This window comes from Mesitornis unicolor, unplaced genomic scaffold, assembly GCF_000695765.1.
Source record: "Mesitornis unicolor isolate BGI_N332 unplaced genomic scaffold, ASM69576v1 scaffold24255, whole genome shotgun sequence".
NCBI classification, from domain to species: Eukaryota; Metazoa; Chordata; class Aves; order Mesitornithiformes; family Mesitornithidae; genus Mesitornis; species Mesitornis unicolor.
Window position 1 is genome coordinate 7,136 of NW_010185157.1, and position 25,716 is coordinate 32,851.

General features: G+C 35.5%; 1 protein-coding gene across 1 annotated transcript in view; it reads left to right on the top strand.

The window, feature by feature from the left end:
- Positions 1–613: 613 nt before the first annotated feature.
- Positions 614–25,716, top strand: part of LOC104540847 (sodium channel protein type 2 subunit alpha-like) — a gene marked incomplete at its 3' end in the record, with an annotated part of 37,301 nt that continues 12,198 nt past the window's right edge. The window contains exons 1-14 of the mRNA XM_010184752.1: positions 614–934; positions 4,079–4,197; positions 6,665–6,754; positions 8,482–8,610; positions 9,286–9,377; positions 10,267–10,539; positions 14,049–14,112; positions 14,673–14,814; positions 15,582–15,788; positions 17,184–17,474; positions 20,632–21,012; positions 22,015–22,147; positions 22,868–23,106; positions 24,022–24,195. Coding sequence (XP_010183054.1) covers positions 668–934; positions 4,079–4,197; positions 6,665–6,754; positions 8,482–8,610; positions 9,286–9,377; positions 10,267–10,539; positions 14,049–14,112; positions 14,673–14,814; positions 15,582–15,788; positions 17,184–17,474; positions 20,632–21,012; positions 22,015–22,147; positions 22,868–23,106; positions 24,022–24,195 — 2,601 coding nt within the window. The remainder of the gene's footprint in view (positions 935–4,078; positions 4,198–6,664; positions 6,755–8,481; positions 8,611–9,285; positions 9,378–10,266; positions 10,540–14,048; positions 14,113–14,672; positions 14,815–15,581; positions 15,789–17,183; positions 17,475–20,631; positions 21,013–22,014; positions 22,148–22,867; positions 23,107–24,021; positions 24,196–25,716) is intronic.

The following is a 25,716-nucleotide window of genomic DNA, read 5'->3' on the forward strand; positions in this document are numbered from 1 at the left end:
TGCAAAGGCAGCATATTTGTACCCAAAGAGTGCTTTCAACTGATCCCTCCTGCCTTACATGGCAGCAGTAGAATCTGGGAGTCATTTCTGGTCCTTCTAGCTGAAGGAAGAGTTGGTCCAGGGTGCAGCTTTCAGGATCATAAGAAGGTGAATTGCCTAGAGTCTCAGTTCTCAACACTGAACTGCAAACACTTCAGAACTGTTGATTCCTCACACTGAATATGGTGGAAAATATCTCGTAGTTTATTCCCTGGAATGGATAGCATTACCCTTGATAAAGGCAAGAAGATGTTGTTATATTATATGTGACATTTTTCTACATAGTCTATAGAACTGGCAATCATCACAAGCACTAAGTGAATTTTAAACTAAATGTTTAATAATTGATACCTTCAGGACAGCTCTGAGAGGGCAGCTGCAACAGAAAGTGATTTGTTGTGAAATAAAAACAAATTTAAAAAATCCACTTCACAGCAGCATCCTCTTGGATGATAAATCCTGAATTTAACGAGATGTCCCACAGAAGATCCCATGAAGGTATATTACTTTACATTGTTTGTAGCTACTTGTGTTGCTCTAAATTTTTTTTGTTGTTTTTTTTTTTTATATTTTTAGCACTTTTTTATGAGAGAGGCTTAACAGTAATTAAGAGGTGCAGGATGAAAAGATGGCACAATCAGTGCTGGTACCACCAGGACCTGACAGCTTCCGTTATTTCACAAGAGAATCCCTTGCAGCTATTGAGCAGCGTGTCAATGAAGAAAAAGCTAAAAAATCCAAACAGGAACGCAAAGATGATGATGACGAAGATGGCCCAAAGCCAAATAGCGACTTGGAGGCAGGAAAGACACTGCCATTTATTTATGGTGACATACCTCCAGGAATGGTGTCCGAGCCCTTGGAAGACCTGGACCCATATTATATCAATAAAAAAGTGAGTGTGTGGTATGTTTCTATCGGACTTTAAGATGATTAAAATGCATGGAGCCCTCTCACAGACATAGTATCTCCATTATTTTGTACTCAGTCTTTACATATAATATATTCCCCAGCAGCTGATTTCATTGGCAGAAATGTCAATCATAAGAACAGAAGTTACTAATGAAAGTTTGTGGGACTTGGACTGTGAGTAGGGTTACATTTAGGTTTATTTTAATATACTTGGTATACTAAAATTTGTAACTTTCAGTGTTTTCCACACAGGAGAATTGAAGAAGTAGCACAGGGATTATCTTCAGAATTATTATTTTATTAATTGCTTTATTATAGATGTGAAAGGAGCAGATCTTCACTATGAAACCCATCTCAAGGGTAGCTAGACACCTTCTCACTAGCTTCCTTCACAATCACATGGAAATCCTAGGTTACATTCTGTTGTTGCTGGGAAGGATGGGAAGTATTTGAAGGTAATTTCTCAGGTTATGATGAAGATCTTCCTCTTCCATTTTTTTAATCATATATCCAATTTAGGTACTCTGGGTGAAAATTTTTTCATATCCAGGTTCATGATGTTTTATGATTGTTAGCAAAGAGGAGGTGTTTAAAAGAGGGAAATAAATAAAGAGGAGGTAGGAATTCAAAAACAGAAGGTTATGTAATTTTAAAAATGTTTTACAGATATGTTAATTTCTTAAAAAATAAACCCACGTACCTTCTTTTTGTTTAAAGTAACAACAACTGTTGTAGCCAAGGACAAACTCCTGAAATTTAAACTTTTGACCAGATGGCCTTGGGTTTCCTCCAGAATTCCAGTCTCTCTGATTTTGGGATTGTATGTATTGCACCATCATTATTTTACCAGTAAAGAAGAAATTACCAGTATTTTTTTTCACTTCTGTGTCTTCGTATTTTTTTCTTGATCTTTCTTTTCTTTCTTGTGGAAATCAGCCAGTGAACAAAAACAAGTGAATTAAAAAAAAACACCACTGCCACCACCACCAACAAAACAAAAAAAACCAACAAGCAACATGAAAGCAAAAAACAACTTCAAAGAACAAGGAAGAAAACCCCAAGAATTGTTAGGAGTCAAACTTTAAGTAAAAAAAATACAACTGAAGAGATTTCCTCCAAGTAGTAAGGGTATGCCTCATCACTAATATGTTGAAACAATAACAATATAGGCATACCGTGATAAACTAAACAGAGAGAACAGCTTTAAAACATTTATCTGTACTTTAAATGTTTATTGCAGAATTTCTGAAACTTAATTCATGCTATGGAGAATCATGAGTTAAATTTGAAAACAAGGTTTTCAATTAAATAGTGTGTTCTGCTCCTTTTATTCAAGTGATTTACCCTGTTGAAGACTGGAAGCAAGGAAAACAGAATTTGGGTCAAAGTGCTGATCCATTTCCTTCTTTCCCAGCTCTGCAGTAGTAAATATCCAAATTCAGTGCTGGAAATCGTAAAGTTAGCACACATATTATCATGCTTTGGAAACTAGAAAGGTAATTCTGTGATTAACTGTGGACCTGAATTAAAATTCCCCTGAATCACTTGTTCCTGATTGAGAGATGCGTAGCAGTTGTCTTGATCTTTTCCAAAAGCATAGTGGTTTCTAGTGGGAGATATAAGACTCCAGACTGTATGGGTGTTGCAATTGTAATTTCTCCTATTATTTTTCTTCGTGTTCTCTGCATACCTTTGAACATCCTTGTTTAGGTCAGGCTCCATTTCAATTTTTTAATATGTGTTGATGACTCAGCATTGCACAAATGAAGCTTCATTACGAGTTTTGTCAGAGTAAAGGGAACAGAAAACATTTGAAAAAATCTAATTTGGGGGCAGATTTTCTTCGATTCCAGGAAAAACAGTAGTAGAATTGAAAAGCAATGGTAGCAAAGATAGTCCATTACAGACCAATCCTTTCTCCTCTGCAATAAAGGGCTAAAGTATAGCTTGACAATCAATGGGTATCTGGGAATTCAAATATGTTCAGTTTGGGAAATTTATGATTTCAGGCAGGGGCAGGCATTGTGTTTGCAGGATTTCAGCTGCTGTATTTGGCACACCTGCTCAGAAAGTGTAGCATAATCTTTACAAATGCTGCCCTCTGATTCCAGCTGAGGTAGATCATGGCTACTGGCAGCGCCCCAGGTTTGCATGGCTGATGTTCCCTGTCAGCTTTTAAGGGCTGCCACAGTGCTAGCTAGATCTGCTTACCTTCAATGAGCATGACACTTCACCTATGGGTAGAAAGGCGAGATGATGGAAATACATAGGAATTTCCCCAAATGCATGGAAATCTAAATAGTTTTAAAACTTACTGCATGTTAAATAAAGGCTTTATTCTTCTTTATTTCCCATCTTTTAAGAAACTATTACATTTGTAAATGCCTTTCTTTTTAATATTGGCAGTATGCATGAGTTACTGCTGAAACTGTGGAGGGACAGTGAAAATGCATGGATTACTGAATTCTGCTTTAGGTAGAAGTAAAGCATGACATAAGAAAAATAGACAGAATTGCAGGTATGAAACTCTCACAAGAGATAGTTGAAAAGAGAAGCAACATGTTGTTATTTTCTTAGAGTGCAGCAAAAACTATCCAGTACATTAGTGTTCTGTTGAAAAACTGGTTGTTGAACACTCTCAATTTCCTCATTTTCATGAAGGTCATGCTTGAAATTTAGATAACTTTGTAGTACTATTGTCTCAGTACTTTGATGTGATAATTAATGCTGGTTATTTGATTCAGGGAATGTTGAAGTTTTAGTGGCTCTCATTTTTTTCAAAGTTGCATACCTCAGTGTCTATGTTATAAGGTACAAAAAGTATACTAATTATTGAAATATATTTTATATACTTCTCTTTGGTTCTTAGCTAGCAATATCAGGGTTGCTTATCATTTCTAAATAAAATTATTCAAATGTTTTTGTGCAATTATAGTAATTTGGCTGGACTGTAGTATATGTGAAATGGACGAGAGGATTCTGATTCTGGGGGAGATGTACATGGAAGAGGACTTTGACCAAATATGATTAATGATTAAATGAAAATTAGTCTGGGTTTGAACTTGTAACTTGTTTGTAACTTGGTATCTTTTAAATGCTCTCTTTTATTCTGTGTTTCTTTTTCCAGACCTTTATAGTATTGAATAAAGGGAAGGCAATATTCCGATTCAGTGCCACCTCTGCCCTGTACATGTTAACTCCTTTCAATCCTCTTAGAAAAATAGCTATTAAGATTTTGGTACATTCATATCCTTTTCAAGTGGTAAGTCTAAAACTGTAGTGAATGAGATGTTACTTAGTATTTAAATCATTATCTGGCACGTGTCCCAGGATCAATATGATCTGGAGTGCATTGTCCCTCTTCTCTCTACTATTTCTGTCTTCTTTTTCTTATTCCCTTTTCACATTTGTGTTCATTACTAGATCCTAATATAGTAATATCAGAAGCCAGACAACCAGTCATTGTCCTTTGCAGTTTCTTCCTGTGTCTTTTCTTTTTCTTTCTCCACCTATTTTTTCTGTTCCTTCTTATTTTTCCTAGAACTGTCAAATCTTTTTTCATCTTTGACCCTCCTCCACATTTTTATAAACTGCAGATATATTGCTCAAAATACTTTCGGTTCTTCACTTACACATTGTGTTAAAAATCAATTCTTTTATCCCAGGTTTGTGCTTGCATGAATATTTAGTGAAAATATTATTTCATTATTCCTTTGCATTTTCTGGTTCATATCACAGTTGCAGAAGGATAGGTTGATGAACCAGATTAGATTTCTTGTTTTATTACACATTTTCAGTCCTACGTGTATCTTGCCTGTCTATTTTATTTCTTGATCATTATTGCATTATACACTTCTAATGCTGGAGATGTTTCAGTTTCAGTCTTCAAGTAGGCCGTGAGATTTCCACATTGCTTATAGAGACCTACAAAGCTAAATGATCATAGTGACTTATCTATTACTTTTTCAGTGTTTTTGATAGCTGACTGTAGTAGGCATCTTACTGGTCTTATGCTGATAGGAGCAATGAGGGCATGGACTTCAGCAAGTGCACTTACTTAAGGACAAAATGCAAATGTTTGCACACTTACATTTTACAGGACTCTAACATAAGCACACTGAAAGCAGTTTTGTGTGGCATTACATATTTTTCTACATCTTGGGAATTCAGGTAGTTACAATGGTTTTTATGTGTTGGATGTTGTTATCGATGGCTAGCCTACAAATGACTTCAGAATCAATCATGATACTTCATAGCCTGTTTTGTATTTGCTTGCTACAGGTGTCACTACAGACAATTATTTGTCAATTATATGACACTCCCTAGCATGTTATAGAGCATTATTCAATTGCATGGAATAATGGAAGATCATGGGACTGAGATGGTGGTGCAGAGCTAGAGTCACCAAATTCAGAACATTAGAAAACGTTTAAAATTGTGGAAAGGTATATTCTAGTTATTTCTCCACTGATTAAAGAATAGTGAGGATTTGCAATTCTGAAAGGGCATTTCATCAAAAAGGATTTTGAAAGCCTAATTAAAACACAGGCTTGTGAAACACTCTTATAACACATTATTTTTTGTGTCTTTCAAAATACCTTCATTTTTCTTTTGCTCTGTTCATATTTGAATTATCAAGTGAGGAGCTGGATTCTGAGTAAAGGATTTAAAATATATTTATTGAGCAGAAAACCCAAAGAATTGCATCTGAAGCCACAGTTTGACAGTTCAGAAGGCAGAGGTATTTACTGTTGCTTAAAGTTTTTTTCATTAATGTAGACATGTAAGGAAAACTTCCTGAGGAGTACCTAGCAGGACGTCCCACCCCATTATACTCAGATTTCTGTTTAGGAGTGCCTTGTGAACCTGCATTTTAGTTACAGAAGCTGAAGCTCTTCTCAAAATTGACATTTGTCCTCGTTCTAGTTTTAGGTGATGGTGCCATCATGTGGACATTTTGTGCATCATCTGTGGTTTTCATTTTGGTGTTTGATTTTTCACTTCTAAGAAGAATGTCATTAGTCCTGCGAGTGAAAGGTTGTAGATCCAGAGCAGCTCTGTAAAATCAATGAAGTTATTTATGACTTAGACCTGTTCTGAAATTAAGTTTTTAGAGTTATTTTTTTGAGAATGTAATGTGTGTTCCCCTCCACCAACATTTATGTTACAAAAGCCATATAAAACAAAAAGTAATAATTTTCTCCCTAAAATTTCCCTGTGCATTCTACTACTATGTGATAACAAGATTTCAATATATGTATCGTAAAGATAAGCAAAAAATGTTATGGTGAAACACAAAAGAAGAAAAGTGAAGAGAATGTATTTTTCACTGTTCTGTATGCATGATCAGATTTGGCTAGATCATTCAAAACAAATGCTTTTTGTGTTAGTCCACAATAGATTAGAAGCTACTACTTCTAATTTTCACATTTTATTCAAAAGAAAAAAAATAATCTAAGGTCTTCTTAAAATTAAGGGTTTGGATTTTTTTTCTTATATTGAAATATATTCTAATTTTTAGTATGTGATTGTTCTCTTTAGCTATAAGGCAGTGACTATGGAAGCTTTAACATATTCAAGGCTTTTCCCTGAGTGTTAACAGAGCAATGGAGGGATAAATAGCTCCTGATAGTGGAAATCCTCCAAAGCAGCATGTTATTTGATACTGTTTTTATGAGAGTTTCTGGCTTACATTCCTTAACTCTTAACCTACATTATTCAGCATGCTTATCATGTGCACTATTTTGACCAACTGTGTATTTATGACCATGAGCAACCCTCCAGACTGGACAAAGAATGTAGAGTAAGTTAAATGGATTTTCTTTGAATAATATTCATTAATCTGAAATAAACTGCTGTAACTTATTTCATATTAGGATGGCATCCACTGGCAGCAGCTACCTTGTTGGCATATCCTTTCAACAGCTATTCTGATGCTAGTTTCTTCTGTGTAATATTTAATACCTGTATTTTACAACACTCCTCTCATTACAAGTTGTACAATGTCCATCCTCTGTTTGCAGTACTAGATGGGGAATGTAAGAAGAGAAGCTAGTCTTGTGACCATGCAAAAAAGTGGATTATAAATATTTTCCACTGCATTCTATGTTATGTCTGTGCAAGAATGTGGGGAAATGCACTCTTCCATCTCTATTGCAGTAACTGTTACAGATGAAGGGATCATCTAATGGATGGCTATGTTCACCATAGTGCAGCTTTCCTTTACCAAGCACAGTCTAACAATGGAAAGCTTGTATTAATAATAAGCTATTAAAAAAGTGTTTACGTGGTTGGCTATTCTTCCCATAGGAAGAGAAAAGGTCCAATATGATGGCAACCGCTTGGTGCTGATATACAACTGATGCATACATTCTGATAGTTCCAAGGCTGTAGACTGCAATGGGAAACACTGCTCTTCATGGTGCTTCATTTTTGCAGTAGCATTTTATGCTTCTGCTGCTTTCTTCATTCCTAACTGCTTTGCATGATACATGCATGTTTAATCTTCAGTCATCAAAAGTGAAGCCATAGGGCTACAGTCAGTGGAGGCATTCTCATTTTGAGCTCAGTATGCAACATGTATGTATTCAGGATGACTAGCATATTGTGAATATTTATGAATAAAATAGCTAGCTTGACTGTTTCTTCATGGCATTGTATTGTGCCATTTGGATATACAGCAGAAGTCCTTCTCATCTGTTGAGTTAATTTGAGTAGGAAATAAACTTTTGATTTGGAAATGGAACTGAAAAAAATCACATTGAAAAATTGGATTCAAGTGAACTCAAGTCTGAAAACCTTTCAAGCCTTCTAAGCAGTTTAATTTGAATTCTTTTCCATTAAAGTTATAAATGAAACTAAATTGCAAGATGACATAATTTGGAGATAGAAAATTGAAATTATTCAGAATGCCAGATTTACATATTTTTACTATTTACATTTTTTAGTCAAAACGAGTAGCTGAATTTTATTGGCATTTTTAAGTATTATTGGTTGTTCTTGCAGTGAGCATTGTTGTTTCATTCCAGTACTATGCCTGTCTTGCTGAAGGTGAAGTAGTGGATACACCTACTCTGTAACAAAGTCAGTAGGTGTTGGCACATGCCAGCTCATGGTACTAAGCAACATTTCAGCATAAAGATAGCGTTGAAGAAACAAATTGTCTGGAAGCAATTTCTGAAATCCTAACATAATCCATCTGTTTGGTTACAACACCAATTCAGATTGGACATAAACGTGCAACAATGAAGTAACCATGGATTCTGCAATTGTCTCACTGGTGTATATTATAGAATTTGGACTTAAGCTATGGGTTGTCATTTAGTCTTTTAATCATCATTTGGTTCCTTCTCCTTCATTATGGTATCAATTCTGCGGATGTTTAAAGTTGGTTGTAACTTCCGTTAAATTTCCATTAAATGCTTATGCCAATTAAAGAAAAGAAAATAAGAAGAAAGCAACTAGAGAGCATAACATGTAATAATAACATGTGTGTGTTTCTATAAACTCTGTCTTGCATATTTTCCTCAGATACACATTCACTGGAATTTATACCTTTGAATCACTTATTAAAATTCTTGCAAGGGGCTTCTGTTTAGAAGATTTTACATTTCTTCGAGACCCATGGAATTGGCTAGATTTCACTGTCATTACATTTGCGTAAGTCTTCTCTCTTTTTTTTTTTTTTAAATCTTTCTGATAACTAGAAGTCAGTGACTAAAAATTGCCTCGTGCTTTGTCAGCCAGAACATTTGGAGCCTGGACTTCCTGCGGTTTCAATATGTTTCTTCTACCTCTTTTACACATTTTAGTATTTCTAACTAAGCATGTGCTACTGAGGCCAGCTTGGTGTGCCAGCCCGTTAGGATTGTGAATGCCATCAGCCTGAACTGTTCATATCCTGTCTCCTTTCTGCATACCAGAATTAAAGAATCCTTTTGACTTCCTGCTATGAGCTGACCAAAATAGGTTTCAAACATCAAGGCAATGTGGTTTATTTTGCTAAAACTTAATTTAATTTTATGGTCAGAAGTATATTGATAACACAGGCAAAATACAGTGAACGGTGAAGAGGTCTTGATCAAAGACCCAAGCAAATAGGATAAAATCTGCCTCAATTCTGAGTAACTGTGATTTAATCCTACAGGTATGTAACAGAATTTGTAAACCTAGGCAATGTTTCAGCTCTTCGAACTTTCAGAGTATTGAGAGCTTTGAAAACTATTTCTGTAATCCCAGGTAAGAAGTAGTTGGTGTAAGGTGTTAGGCCCCTCGTATCTCCAACTGTTATTTGTGTGCTGTCATTGTGTTTGTGTGTGAACTCCCCTATTACAGATATGTGACAGAGTTTGTGGACCTGGGCAATGTCTCAGCGTTGAGAACATTCAGAGTTCTCCGAGCTTTGAAAACAATATCAGTCATTCCAGGTGAGAGCGAGGTTAAACACTGAGGCTGACTTTTGTTCCACAAAGGCAGTACTCATGTTTTTAAAGCATACGCCTTGTTTGCTACACATTGTTAACAAAATAAAAAAGCAGGAATCAAGACATGTAATTTTATTTAAATTGATTCTTGCTTTTCTTATGTTAGCTGTATTTTCTTTTCAAAAATCAGCCTTTGAGTTTAACAAATTCTTGCATGAGATATTTGCAGTAAACAGCCTATGTGATTTGCATCTTATGACATCAAGCTTTCCTTTTACGTGTTTTAAATATAAGTTAATTTTAAGCTTTCATATTGATGCAAATTTTATCATTTATTGCAGGCACTTGATATAGAAACTTAATTCAGTTTTAAGTCATGTATAAAAATTAAACTTCAAAGGATAGCATGGGCCATGCATGGGGTATTGTTTTAAAGATGTCTTTCTTCTCCAAACCATCACCCCTTTTATATAATAAGAAGATTACTATGAGGATATCATTCAAATATGCACTTATAATGGGTTTACTAATGCAGAATACTTTTTAAAAGGTTCATATAAGAAAGGTTTGGGCAAGAAGCATCAGCAAAAGCAAACAATGCTTTTCTATGTAGGGTTGAGATACAGCATGAATAATAAAATCACGTGTTTTGGCATAAACAATATGTTTGGTATTATCTACTTTTTATTTCTGTACACTATAAGCATAAACTTACAGCTTTTCATTCATCTTCACAAGTAATAAGGCTTTTCATGAAAGTTATTGTATCACGAATATTAGACTCATTTAGTTGTCATTTTGCATGAATTCTTTATCTTGTCAGGAAAAAAATCACGTTTTTTTGTGTTTAGTGTCTGGTTAGCATCACAGTAAAAATCTTTTGTCCTTACAGGCTTGAAGACTATCGTGGGAGCCCTAATTCAATCTGTGAAGAAGCTCTCGGACGTAATGATCCTGACTGTGTTTTGTCTGAGTGTATTTGCACTAATAGGGCTGCAGCTGTTCATGGGCAACTTGAGGAATAAATGCCTGCAGTGGCCTCCAGACAATGCAACTTTTGAAACAACAGTTATTTCCTACTTTAATAGCTCTATAGGTGAAAATGGTACATTTATTAATACAACAATGACAACATTTAACTGGGATGAGTACATCGAAGACAGAAGTAAGAGTTAATTATATAATCTACTGCATGATTTATGGATTATTTTTAAACACATACAAAAGCATCAGTATCTTTTTACTGCAATTAAAATGGTGTAATCTGGCCAAGAGACATAAAAGCAGTAATTTTGTGTAGTAAATAAAAGAACAGTCATAATGTAGTTTAACATACTCATAATATTGTACTTGGTACTAAAATATCTTTTTCCTAAATACGACTTTTAGAGTAAATCCACATTGCAGCACAAAGCAGAAACTTCCATGCTAGCTTCAAGCCTCCTGAAATAGTGTGACAGTCCCAATATGGGATCTGAAATCATACAGCTACATTAGTGCAAGATAACTCCCAGTATCATAAATCCACATTTGAACATCAGTTAGCTTATGAATCCTGCCGTGGCATGTAAGTGCAGCTGTGTTGTTTCTTCTGGAACTTGGTGAGTGTCTCTGGACCACACTCCCTTGCACAGCACAGACATGCCTTTATGAGAGTGGTGGTAATTTATCCCGTGCTGCTTATTCTAGCAAAATAAGAACTAGATTCCATATTACATGTCTTCTAATTTGTTTCTTATCTGTGGAAAATCAAGAAATTAGCATTTTGGTGTCTTTTGTACTTCATAATATAGTATAGTTAATGTCACTACTGCGTTAACAAAAATTGTTTTGAAATCCAGATAGAACTCTGAACGTGTCTAAAGTATATTGCTATTCTGTCTTTCACAATGGTAAATAGCTTCAGTCTCTCCTATTTATTGTCTCAGTCTCTCCTATTTATCGACTCAGTCTCTCCTATTTATTTCAGTGTATTTAGCGTTTTAACTTTATAATTAGGCATTATCTTAGGATTTTTATAAAGTCTGTATAAATGCTGTAACTGGTGCCTGTGTCACTGGAAGTTAGGAAACCTTAGTTGAACAGCTAAATGCTTTTTTATCCAAGGCTCATTGCCTTATAATCTTTTAATACACTTACCGTCTCAGCATGCTTGTAGTATCAGAAATGTCGTCTTGGAGAAAATTTTGGATGATAACCTATTCTTCAAAACGTCTGAAAAATAGATCCCATTTCATTCCCCTATAGCTGGTTCTGGTGCTATATCACACAAATAAGAAGTTTTTCCTAAATATATGACCTAAATTTTCTTAACTTCAGATTGAATACATTACTATTTTCCCTGTGGACTTAGAAACAAGATAATTGTAAACTACTTTATATTAGTCTTTAAGATATTTTAAAACTTTTATCTTCTGTATTTCTGGTCTTTTCTTAACCAACCAAGCCTATTTTATGCTTTACATTTTCTATACCTATTTTCACATTTTTTTCTCTTTTTGGACTCTTTCAAATTAGTCTGGGATTTTGTTATTTTGTTTTTTTGTTTGGAGTTTGTTTGTTTGTTTGTTTGTTATTAGAGTTTTTTTAATGAGATGCTCAAACCCAGCACTTATTCCTCTAATATAGGTACAAATTAGAAGTAATTATCTCACATGTCATATATGGAACATTCCTGTTAGCACATCCCAAAATTACATAATCTTTATATCAGCAGAATATTGTTGATTCACAGTCAACTTGTGGTTCGTGACAGCCACTGCATCTGTTTGTACAGCAGTGGCTGTGGCCAGATCCTATTTTGCATTTATGTATTTGATTTTGCCTTGTCAGCTGCAGCATTTTCCACATGTCCCTGTTGAAATAAATCCAATTGCTTTTGGACTAGCTTCGTCATTTTGTAAAGGTCATTCTAAATTTCAATCATCTTCTCTCCTAGCTTGATGTCTTCAGAATACTTGATGCACTTTTTCTATTATTTCATGTCTTGAGTTGATAATAAAATAGTTATGAAAACCGTGTATAGAAGATCCCTGGAGGATCCTCAGAAAGATGCCCGTATGAATTGACATTGGGCCACTTGCAACTGCTCTCTGAGAATCTTTTTTCAAGTATTTTGTGTTTATTCCAGCCAGAACATATCTCCTTTACTTGCTTATGAAAGTGTCATGTAGGACTTGTACCCGTGAGTGTTGTCCTGTTATCAACTTGGCAGGAGACAGGAATAGTTTTATATATGGTATATTTTTTATAAACTCATATTGACTATTTTTATTGCTTTATCATTATCATCTTTTAAATAACAAATTTTTCAATACAAAGTTTTCCAAAATACTGGGCTAAGAGTTGAGCTGACTGGATAGTCTGACTGGATCCTCTGCTTACCAGAGGAGGAGCTGTGCCACATTAAGAATGTGAATTAGGGTGCCAGACAATTTTGAAAGTCTAGTTTGGTGCCTATCTGCATTTTTAAACTTTTTAAGCTTTTTAAGTAGAGGTTAGATCTCTCATGGGGCGTGACTGTGTGAGCACTGGAATGTCTAAAAGTCCACTGTTTTCTGATCTCATATCTGATAATAGATTGCAGATGCATAAATTATGCACATAATCTCTCTCTTTACAACAGGCAGATTTTATGCTGTTTCTGTCGTGTACGGGTAGTGACAGAATAAAAGCAGTCAATAGGAACTGGTTGCGATTCCCTGCTTGTCTCTTTAGCATTAGCCTTTGGTTAGTTTGTGCCAGCTGAGCTAGTTCGTGCCAGCTGGCAGTGAATCTCAAGGAACCATCTGCTTCCTGGGAACAGCCAGAACATACCTAATTTTGGCAACTTTAGCTTAATATGCCACCTGACCCAAAAATCTCCACTAGAGATTCCCATTTTACCATAAGAATCCCAAAGTAAGAATTTATGGAAAATTGGTTTTCCTTTTCTGCCTCAAAGCAGAACAAATTAAAGAATGTGCTGGGAACTTTAAAGACTTCCATGTTTTTGAATTATCTTTTACTTCATTTTAATAGTTAGCCTGTTAACAAAATACATATAGATAATTCAAGTATATTCCTCTGCTACAGACTTTGGTGTAGTGATTTTTTGTAATGTACAGTAAAGGCTTGGTTTCTCCCTCATCTGCTCTAGTCAGGATCCAGTTAGCAATTCTTGGACGTGTCGTGTTTTGTTTTCATGCTGAATAAATGTCAATGCTTTTTCAGGTAATATTTGGATAATAGTGTGTAATGAATAATTGTAATAAATAATTGTAAATGAATAGCACTAAATGGTATATATCAGAATGCATGAACAAAGGCAGGGAATTGCCCTCATCCTTTGTCTTGTTTTCCTGGTAGTTGTTCACTCATTTGCTGACATACACAATTTGGTAATCCACCCATTGTATCTTATTCAGTTGGGTAGGTTACTAAGAATTCGCTGTACAACTGCCTTTCTACTTTCTAAAGAAAGGCCAACTTCAATACTCCATGGAAAGTAATTTTCCTGTCAAAACAGTATTTTCCATGCTTTTTTCACTTCTAATCATTATATATTGCAGTTAAACTGTTTGTTAGCTCTGCTTATTTATTTAAAGTTTAAAATTCTTTCTCATTGCTCAGTTTCCATTATGTATAAATTATGTCTTTCTCATTACCTTTTAAATTTAATTTTTTTTAAAACAGGTCATTTCTACTTCTTAGAAGGACAAAATGATGCTCTTCTGTGTGGCAATAGCTCAGATGCAGGGTAAGAAATCAGTCATCATTTTTCATTATGCATCAAGAAAAAATAAATAGCTACTTAGAATAGCTCAGGTGGTCAACTTTAGTGTCAGCTGTACCACAGAGATGCAAATTACTGATGTTTTACAATTGAAGCTAAATATAACCATCTATGTGATTTGGGTTTACACAGGCACTTTCTTCAGCACCTTAGGTTAATTTTATAAAGGTAACCATATGAATGCTATGTACATAAATGTTGCTGCCAGCCTGCTGCCAGCTGTTTATCATTGTCCATGCTAGTTGACAGTCTTCTCTTGTCCTATTGGAGATGTGTTGATATGACAACTTGTGGGCAAGGTAGATTGCTATTCGCTGTATTATTAAAGCATTGAAATATCATTAGGAAATTGAATTAAAAATTGAAGACCAGTAAGACATATCTTTTTATCAGGCATGTAGAATGAAAGTTGACTTGGTCATAATTTCATTAGCAACTGGTAGTTTTGAACAATTTTGTTATTTAATATAGCATATCGTAATTTAGAGTAGTTGTTAAAAATAGCATTTCCTCTTCTTTTGTAGTCAATGTCCAGAAGGATATATATGTGTGAAAGCTGGTAGAAACCCCAACTATGGCTACACAAGTTTTGATACATTCAGTTGGGCATTCTTATCACTGTTTCGATTGATGACTCAGGACTTTTGGGAGAATCTTTACCAGCTGGTGAGGACTTACTAAAATAAACAGCACCATCACCAATACCATTACTACATAATACTTGCATAGTTATTTTCATTCATGTGTCCCTAAGGCCTTTGGGAGAGAACGCATCTTTTATTTCACATATGTAAACTGTCTAAGACAATAGAGGCCTTGTTCACAATTTAGGTTCCCATGTGCTACTCAAATACATCATAAAAAATAGCTGCTATTTTATGAAGGTTGTTAAGCATTATTGTTTCTTTTCAAAAATGAGTAAATGAACTTAAGTTGTTAAAGCCTTTTACCTAAACATGGTGTAATTAGACACTAGTTAAATCTTGTCCCTGAACTACCCATACCCTTAATCTGAAGGACAGTGATGTTGTGTGGCATGACACTTTGTGTACTGCGCTGTCTTTGTGGCATTGTAGTTTGGGACTGATGAGATGAGAAGGTAAGATGTTGGTTAGTGGCCCCACTACTGTTAGATTTAAAGGCTATAATATGGATGTATATTGGGGGCAGCAACTACAAATTCTCACTGGTAGAAGTACTAAAGTATTCAAGTTACATAATCTTATTTACCTTGACCATAGCAGACACAAAACTTGGGGTTTAGCATACGTAGCCAGGATATACTATTTGTATATGGAAAAAGTAGCTAAATAATCTTGTGCTAACACAAAGCAATCTTATAATGTGTATGCAGATTATAACACAGATGCCACCATATTGTGCAACAGTGTTTAAGAGTCTGCTGAAAATGTGTATTATCTATTTTTCCCCAGACACTGCGTGCTGCTGGGAAGACATACATGATCTTTTTTGTTTTGGTCATTTTCCTGGGTTCTTTCTACCTGATCAACTTGATCCTGGCTGTGGTTGCCATGGCCTATGAAGAACAGAATCAAGCAACCATGGAAGAAGCAGAACAGAAAGAAGCAGAATTTCAGCAAATGCTGGAACAACTGAAAAAGCAACAGGAGGAAGCTCAGGTATCCCTGTAAAGTAAAATTCCTTCTTCCACTCATCGTTATGATTGGATGCTTTATTGTCCACATATAAGAATACTTTTAATTCCCTACTCCTAACAATACATTACCTCCAGTCTTATTCCTTTGTTTTGCAAACAATCTTTAATGTTTTCCATTGCACTATTTCTTCTGGCTTGAGTGAACCTGTTAATTTGTGACAAAATGATAACAAATAAGCTAAAATACTGGATTTTCAAATTGGAGATTTAAAACTTTTTTACTGAGCACATGAACAAGTTACCCAGAGTGCTTGTGGAATTACCATCCTTGGAGATAATCAAAAGCCATCTGGACATGGTCTGGACAACCTGCTTTAGGTGACCCTGTATGTGCCAAGGAGTTGAACCACTTGCAGAGGTTCCTTTCCAACCTCAACCATTTTTTGATTCTGTGAAATGGAGATGGAGAAGAGGAGAAAAAAACCAACCAGGAATTCTGCTTATTTAAGTAACAGAAGCAATCCTATTTTAGGTGCTGTGAGAGAAATATTTTGCTTCAGCACCATTTGGCCTTTTCTACTCCTTCCCCAGCTCTCACAGCAGAAAGCCATAGTGTTCCAGTTTTAAAGAAAACTGGAAGAGTGGAGAAACTGGAGAAAACACTTCTGTGGTACAGACATCATGATTACATTCTGCTTTGAAATTCCTTCTCATTTTTTAAGACTCTGAAGTCTTTAATAGGATAATTGATAGTGTCTGCTTGGCACATGGCTGCATAGACCAGAAGGTAAACTATGTCTTCTATGTAAGAACATGACTGAAGTCAGCAATAGGGGTTTTTTGTTTGGTTGGCTCATTGGTTTGTGGTTTCTTTTTAACCTGTAAACAAAAATCGAATGCTCCTCACGTGTTCGAAACTTCAAACAGAAACAGGTCTCTAATAGCCTGCAGTTTAACTCAAATCTCTGATTGTGATTTGCTAAACTGGGATATACAGTATTACACCAGATCTTTAATAGACTACAGGGTATTCAAAATCCAGAAAAATGCTGTAGGAAAGTGTTGCTTCCTGTTAACAGGGATTTTTCCTGTTGTTTGAGCTTTGATTCCTGAGTTCTACACAGTATTTCAGGTGAACATATTGCTCCAATCTAAAACAGATGCTTGTTAACTTGGTTCTCTGACAGCACAGTTTTCCCTTGGGCTGCTCTAACTCCTGGTTTATGGAATAGTGGCAAATTATGGTTCCTGTGGTATTTCACAAAGTATACTTCTTATGATATGCTGGGTTCAGTGAAGTGGGATCATTGCTTTTATTTAAAATTCACTATTTTTTAAGAATGGCAATAAATTGAAAATAGTGAGTGGTATGTATTTCTATCAACTTTGTAAATCACATATGTGCTTGTACGTATAGGCAGCAGCAGCAGCTGCAGCAGCTGACTCAAGAGATTATAGTGGAGTAGGTGGAATAGGTGGATTCTCCGAAAGTTCTTCTGAGGCATCAAAACTGAGCTCAAAGAGTGCTAAAGACAGGAGGAATAGAAGAAAGAAAAAAAAGCAAAAAGAACAATCTGAAGGCGAGGAGAAGGATGGGGAAGAATTTCACAAATCTGGATCAGAGGACAGCATCAAAAGGAAAGGTTTCCGGTTTTCCATTGAGGGGAATAGACTGACATACGAAAAGAAATTCTCTTCACCACACCAGGTACCACAGTATTGTTACCTCTTAAACCCCTTTGTTGTCTACTTACCATGTAAACAAAACCCTGTAAAGTAGTTTGGTCAATTTTTGCAGAAGATAGCACAGATTCTTTAATATCTTAAATCAGAGTATGACCAAGTTAATACTTTCAGCCCAAGTGAAACTGTAAGAATTTGAGAGATTTTGTTTTTATTCTGAATTTGTGTGTGAAAAATCAAAATAATGTGTATTAACTAAAATCAGTTGTATTTCAAGTTTTTTAATGAAAATGGACCTATCTCCCCATCAAGATGGATATACTTAGCATGTTCAGTGGCTTCAGAATCTGGTGCACACTTACAAAGGAATTTCCTGTTTTAAATGAGAAAAGTACTACATTTGGGGTGCAAAAAACCCAGTAGAAATTGCATAAATGTTCATGTGAAATTTGATGACTTAATTGATGTGAGACCATTAATTGTGTTATATTAAATAAGGTGGAAATATCTGTGGCAATATGTCCTTGCATGTGTTCCCTTTTTTTGAAACACCAGTGACTCAGAATGCCATCTGCATCTCCCATGCAGGCGTTTATTTCATTTGATAGTTTTGTTGTGTTATCCTTTCCACAGTTTTCAGAGTTCCTCTTCATTTGCCTATCTCCAGCTCTCCTCTCAGCATTTCAAGTCCAGATCTCACATCCATTCTGTCCTTTTTCTGCCCCTTTGTGTGTCTCAATATGCTTCTTCCTTTTATCTGCACCTTTCCGATCTCCCTGGTATTTATGACTTGCTTTCTCCTCCCTTTTAGTCACTACTACTAAACTTATTTCTTCCTTTTTAATCCTCTTCTACTACTGTCTCTGGAAAGTCTGTTTCATCCCTAAACAGATCATGAGCATCCATATTCTCTTCATGTATCACTTCCTCCAGATCCCATTCTCGAAGAAGCTCAGACCTCTTCATCCAATATTTTTATAAGGATTGTCCTCCTTAGACAAGACTGTGGTGGGAATACAATATCTCTAGCTTCCTATTTCTACCAAGTTAACTCCTCCTTCCACTGACTTCCTAATGTACTTCCTTTTTTTTCCCCTCTCCTTGGTCCGCCACTGTTTTATGTTTTTAACTGTCTAACTAGTCTCTGTAAGACTTCATTGCTGAATTTAGTTAGTTCATGTTTCATTCTGTTCCTTAGACAAATTTTCACACCTATATCCATTGACTTCAACTTCATGTTGAAGACCCATCTGATCCTTTAGGTGCATATTCTTGCCTGCATCTTCATTCAAACTGCAGCCTTATTCAGCTGCAGCTCAATTCATCCATCTTGTAAGAAAAGAAGCATTCCTCATACAACTTGCTTCTCTTACCTTTTCATCTCCAAGTTCATTTACAGCTGTTTACAGTGACAGTCTAGCAATCCCCTCCCCTCTGGTTTTCCAACCCTAGTTCACTTTCACTCTGGGTTCTAGCCACTAAACAAAAATTCCACTGACCACTTTTTAATAACCCTTTCCTAGACAAAACTCAGGTTTATATCTCATCTTTGACATTTTCCTTGACATTTCACTTGCCTTCAATGTAACTGACCATTATGTTCTTGAAAACTTATTCTTCATAATAGTCATGATTTTGTCTCCTCTCAATTCTCCTGGTTTAGTTGTGCTTTAGAAGATCCTTTTACCCCTTTGACAGTTTTCTAGGGGTTTCCCACAAGGCCCTTTGCTAGTTTCCTTCGCTCTCCTTTTTTTTTTTTTTTTAACTCTGCTCTGGACCCACTACTGTGAATCATTTTTAACTTGGACCTCTTTCCATGTCCCAATTACTACTGTATTAATCAAGAATGTTGTTGCAAAGAGCACTAATCTATCTCATTGCTTTTACCTAATCTGCTAGGAAACATATCTACCTAAAGATATTTTTTGATACCATAAAACATATGTGCTAAAGTTCTTCCCAACCCAACTTGTCTACTTACAGTAAACAAGTCAAGTCTCAGCTTTGACTGACCCATGCCAGCATCCATAACCTCCTGTTAAATTCTCAAACTAGTTTCTTTGAACTCTTTCTGGTATGCTGCCCTCATGCTTGGAAGAAGCTCCCATGAGCGTCCACAGAACACTTCATTGCTTTCCTCAAATCCCTCTTTAAAACTCTCTTTTACCATGCTGCCTACAGAAAGCTTGACAGGGAAGTGACTTCAGGTGAGCTAAGACCACTGTTTATCATACCCATCAATTTTGCTTCCTTGTATTCCCTCTCTTTTTGTGTCCATCTGTTGTGTTACACTTAGATGATAAGCTCTTTGCAGAGTGCCTTGTTGTTCTGCATTTTGCAGTACCTGTAACAATGGGGCTCAGGTCCATACAGATAAGTTTCAGAAGAGAAATAAAGACACTGCTTATGTTATGTATCATCTCTGCTATTCATAGAGGTCTTAGGTGAAATCAGGTGCTAATGCGAATCTATCAAGTCAAGAGAATAACTGATACAAATTAAAGTTAAGAACATGTATAATTATTTGCTACATTAGAGCATTATTTCGACTCTGATCCTGAAAAGATCCTCCCATAGTGGAACATTTACTCAAATGAGTAAACTGATGAAGATGAATAAGACTGTCGTACAAAATTACAGGCATATTTTTGCATGTTCGGGACAGCTAAGACTTTAAAACAAAAGAAATAAAAACCTTATGGCTCCCTATTTGACTAGTATCTGAAAAAATATGGATTTTTTTAAAACTAGGCTGTATCTGGGAGCTCTGCACAGACAGTCACAGGAAATTTGCCTAAAATTCTGTTTACTCAGCCTGTCAGACTAATGCCAACCTGGGATAAACAGTTTCTGGATGTGCTTACTCAGTTTATGAGCAGTTGGTAATGAAACAGGCAGAATGGCAGAGGAAACAATTGTGTCAAGCAGTTTCTTTTACTCTGATTAAACCAATTGACTTCATAAATCCAAAGTAGTAAAATAACTAGTCTTTGTCTGTCACTTATGTGCTCTTTGTTTACTATCCAAAAGGGAATGTATTGGGGTGGGGCTGTACCAGTTCATTTCTTTGTAGATGACCTTACCCTTTAAGACATATTAACACTGTAGTTTTTTCCCCTGTATGAAAAAATTGTATTTAAAAGAATTTTCATCTGATAGTCATTGTTTTTGTTTGCCTACAGTCTTTGCTGAGCATTCGCGGCTCCCTGTTTTCCCCAAGGCGCAATAGCAGAACAAGTCTTTTCAGCTTCAGAGGTCGAGCAAAGGATGTAGGATCAGAAAATGACTTTGCTGATGATGAGCACAGCACTTTTGAAGACAATGAGAGCAGAAGAGATTCTCTCTTTGTTCCTCATAGACATGGCGAACGGCGCAACAGTAACATTAGTCAGGCCAGTAGGTCATCCAGGACAGTACCTCCACTTCCAGCAAATGGGAAGATGCACAGCACTGTGGATTGCAATGGAGTAGTTTCGTTAGTTGGTGGGCCGCCAGCTCTCATGTCACCTACTGGACAGCTTCTGCCAGAGGTGATGATTGATAAAGCAGCCACTGCTAGCAATGTAAGGAAGTCTGCAATAGCTCAGGCATGATGTCCTCACCCTGTATGATCAGCTACTGTTTCTACAAAATTAAGTCACTTGGGAATGATTCCCTTTCTGGCCAAGCTGTGAATGCTCCTTTCATATATTCCAGTTGTAAGCTAAAGTAGAAACTGAAAGTATATGCTAATGTACTGTGAATTAACAGAAGAGCATAGTAAACCATTGACTAAATGTCGTATATGTAGTCTTATGCCCATTTATTCATTAACGCTGACTGAAGAGTTAACTGGAAGATTCTGTATTCATACATCAGACAGGTTATCAAAATGAAAAAAAAAATTCTATTTACTAAATGGAATATATCAAATGAGTATTTAACTTCGCTCTGACCATCTAGAAAACTTTTGATGTAACACTGATAGTACAAGTTACATGGTTTGCGATAGTGTTCCTGTCACATAGTTAATTTTTCAATTATTTTGTTAAATTGTTTTTCATTTTTTAATTTTTATTTTAATTCTTTTATTTTTTATTTAGTAAATTTCATTTTTTTAAATGTGTGCGAGGAAATGGATATTTTTTTTCTAAATTAAGAGGTATCTTAAAAAAATGTGCTTACTCTTTGTGCTTTTACTGCTAGCTGTGTGGGCTGTGCATTTTCATGTTTAGAAAAAGACTTCACTGCCTAATTAGAAAGATATTTATGGCAGAGCACATTGACAAGCATTGTGGAACTTTATATAGTCTAAAAACTGTTTATAGTCTAAAATATGCTTTACTGCCTCAGCCCTGTTTCAGCATAATACTTAAAGGCATACCCTAAGCACATGAGCAATTCTACTGATGTATTTTTACTGTATCCAAAGTAGGTCATGCATTAGTCTATTGCAAAAACACAACATAAATGGAGCATAGTGCAGGACAGCAGAGTGTTTTAAGCCATTGTTATACTTTTATAATTATTTACAGTGTTATTAAATGAACAATCAATAGGCTATTTTATCAGTGTTTTATTTTCAGGGCACTACTACAGAAACTGACTTAAGAAAGAGACGGTCTAGTTCTTATCATGTTCCTATGGACTACCTAACAGATCCTAGTGCAAGGCAAAGAGCAATGAGTATAGCCAGCATGCTTACAAACACAATGGAAGGTATGTAACACAGAACTTTTGTATGACAGTGCTATAAAGTGCTATTAAATATATGATACATTAATTACTAGTGATGTTTTGAGGCATCTTTTTCATCCTGAAGGGTACAGGCAAGATGAGATTTGTACATAGGGATAGTATTTTTTTTAAAGATGGACTGTTATATTTTGAAAAACTTTCCATTTCAAAACTTTGAAAATTTCAATTTCCATTTCAAAACTTTGAAAAGCTTTCAATTTAGGTTTCAATTTAATAGGTTTGAGGTGGAAGCAGCAAACTTCCAAGTTAAATGCAAGCAGAAAGCAATCAATCAATGCAGTGTTTCTCCAGAGAAATTATATTTTGGTGCAAAAGCTCTTTCTAGATTACGGAAATGGCTATGCTTCTTGCAGTAGAACAGTCCCCTTCTACCAGTTCACCAGATGCGCTGTTTCACAAAGGATAGATCATGTTGTTCGTTGTGCAGGGCTAAATACAACGAATCTGGATCATGAAATTAAGCAACCGCTTGTAAGAACGGGCAAAACATTACTTTGAGGTTTAAATGACTATGCCCAAAATAGCAAATGGGAAGATAATAATGAGCAGTTTATCAACACAGTTTATATATGTACTGTTGATAACATACTTGGAAAACAGCATTTAGGCCTCAAGGAAATACCCAGGTGATACTGCAATAGAGAAATATGCTTAAAATGTTGTTTTCATTTTTCTCTCTAGAACTGGAAGAATCCAGACAGAAATGCCCACCATGCTGGTATAAATTTGCTAACACTTGCTTGATTTGGGACTGCTGTACTCCTTGGCTGAAAGTCAAACATATTGTAAATTTGATTGTGATGGACCCATTTGTTGATCTGGCCATTACTATCTGCATTGTCCTAAACACCCTGTTCATGGCCATGGAGCACTATCCAATGACAGAACAGTTTAGTGGTGTGCTTTCAGTAGGAAACCTTGTAAGTCTTTCATGATGTACCGTGTATGTCAAATGCATTTTTCTTAAATAATTTTTCTGTGACCTATGTTTAAAAGAAAAAGTTGACTGGATATTTATAGGCTTGGGATGATTGAGTGTAAATTTAAGATGTACTGAATTTTTCTTTATTTACATTTGTGGATTTCACCACTCTTGCTTTATGGAGCAAACAATAGTAAGATTGGTTGAGTCAATACGTATTTTGAGTTTTAAAACCTTCAGCTTCTGTTATTGAAGCTGGTTAAAGGAATTTACCGAATGTTTTTACTTGGATGAATATTTACAAATCATAAGAACTTTCAGTTCCATTCCCACACCTGTTCTGCTCCTCACTAGCACCTCCTGAGGTCCCGGGTGTTCAGGGAATTGTAGAGGGAAAAAACCTGATAAACATGGCAGATACACTGCAACTCCACAGGAAATGGTGAAAGGCATGACAGTGCCTTCCGCAGGTCATCCTGAAGAAGAATAGTCCTACTCAGCTTTTAGTGTGTTTTTTGTTTTTCATAAAATAATTGTTCCTCTTGTAAAATTAACTTTATTCCTAGAAGCCAAATGATGTCCCAAGGGCAAAGATGAGATCTGAGGAGGAGAATCTGAACATTAAAATCAAAAGAGATTCTATGTATTTGGTTTATACATACGTATTAGCAGGCTAGATAAAAAACATATTTTTCCCATTTACCGTTTTCCTTGGAAAAATCACAAACATTGTGATGCATGTTCAAATCTTAATTTACTTTCTAACCCCTATGTATGGCATTATAGAGAAGTTATTCAGATTTATCATGGATTGCTTGCTGAAGATATAACTTATCAAAAGTTGATGCTATTAATTTTATTTTTTTAATGTTTTCTCATTAAAGTGGAGTAAGAAACTGTATTTTCCTTGCAGGTATTTACTGGAATTTTCACAGCAGAAATGTTTCTCAAGATAATTGCTATGGATCCTTATTATTATTTCCAAGAGGGCTGGAATATTTTTGATGGTTTTATTGTCAGTCTTAGTTTAATGGAGCTTGGCCTTGCAAATGTAGAAGGATTATCAGTCCTTCGATCATTCCGATTGGTAAATATACTAAATAAAATATGTTTCTGTGTTATACTTTTGTATTCGTGCATGTATGTTGTGCATTTTTCATTTGTACATCCTATATTTGGCTAAGATAGAAGATCTTTTTGTAAGAACTTAGAAAATATTAAATTGCATACCTACTAGATGGCATGTATCTATTATGTCAAGTTTGTTTTACATGTTATCTTAGTAACATCTGTTTCTTCTTCAAGATGTTGTCAACATCAATTCTGTTCTTACAGTGAGTATGCTTTAAGAATCAACTCTTTTTTAATAGTATTATCTCTTGAGGTCTTTCTTCCTAGATGAGTGAATAAAAAATGAAAGGGCCACAGGCCCTCGCTATCTGTGACTGCAGATTAGTAAATTGCTTAGTAAACAATGCATTAGTTAATAAAACCTTTTTGAGAGTTTTAGCTGATAGACTTCCATTTCCAGTTTGCTTACATGGTTACTGTTAGAAGAGAGTAGTGTGAAGATTTTTCTTTGGGTAGGGATTTTTCATCACTAGCAGCCTTCTCCTTACCATCCTCTGAAAGGGTCCATCTGCTGTCTAACAGCTTTTCTGTTTGGAAGTCATTACAGTTATCAGATGTCTCTGTCATGAACAGGAACTTGAAAAACCTTGGTCTTGCTGAAGACTAGGCTAGCATGCAAGTCGATGTTCAAATCCTCTTCTGAAAAGACCTACACAGTAAGAGACATGAAGCTAGAGTTCCTAGTCATTAAGCTCAACTTCTGCCTTAAGTAAAGCAAAAAATATTTAACTTTTATTTAAAGTTAAATAAATCCCCTTTAAAAAGAGGGGGTTTAATTGTGTCTCTGTATAGCATTATATTGCATTTTGCCTACAGTCTAGTATCTGTCTGGATTGACTTCTCCCTCAGTAATAGAATTCTGTTTTTAACTTCACATCCATGTATTTTATTTATGTCTCATCACATGAAATAATATTTATCTTTAGATTCCTTTTAGTACTGTCCTTCAGTTGTCTGAACACTTGCTGTATCTGTCCAAGTAATTTCGTCTTTGTCTGTTTCAAGTTGTACTTTAATGTAACATGTTCCTTTGTCTTTTTTTCTCGATGTTGTGTGACAAACTTTATGAGACATGTTATGCTTATTTTAAATGACAGAAAAGATATTGTTAAAGATACTTGGCGAGTAGCTTGTGTGCCTATTATTAACAACTCTAGCTTTTTTCTCTTTCTAGGAAAACCATTAATTCCATCTCTCTGCCAGTTCAGATGAAAGAGATCTGGAAGTGTCTATGCACTTAAAATCCTGTTAAATTTATCACATTTTATATTTTAGTTTATATTTTAGTAATATTTTCTTACAGTTAACCGAAGAAGAAAAGCTGTTTTGTCCGACTTGTCCAACAAGTACAACTTGTATAGATAACTAAAGTCACCAAATGAGGCAAAGTCTGAGTTGGAGACTTTGTGATAACTTCCATGTAATTGAAGTGAGCATAAAGACAGTGGTTTTGACTTATGACCTGAATCAGGACTTA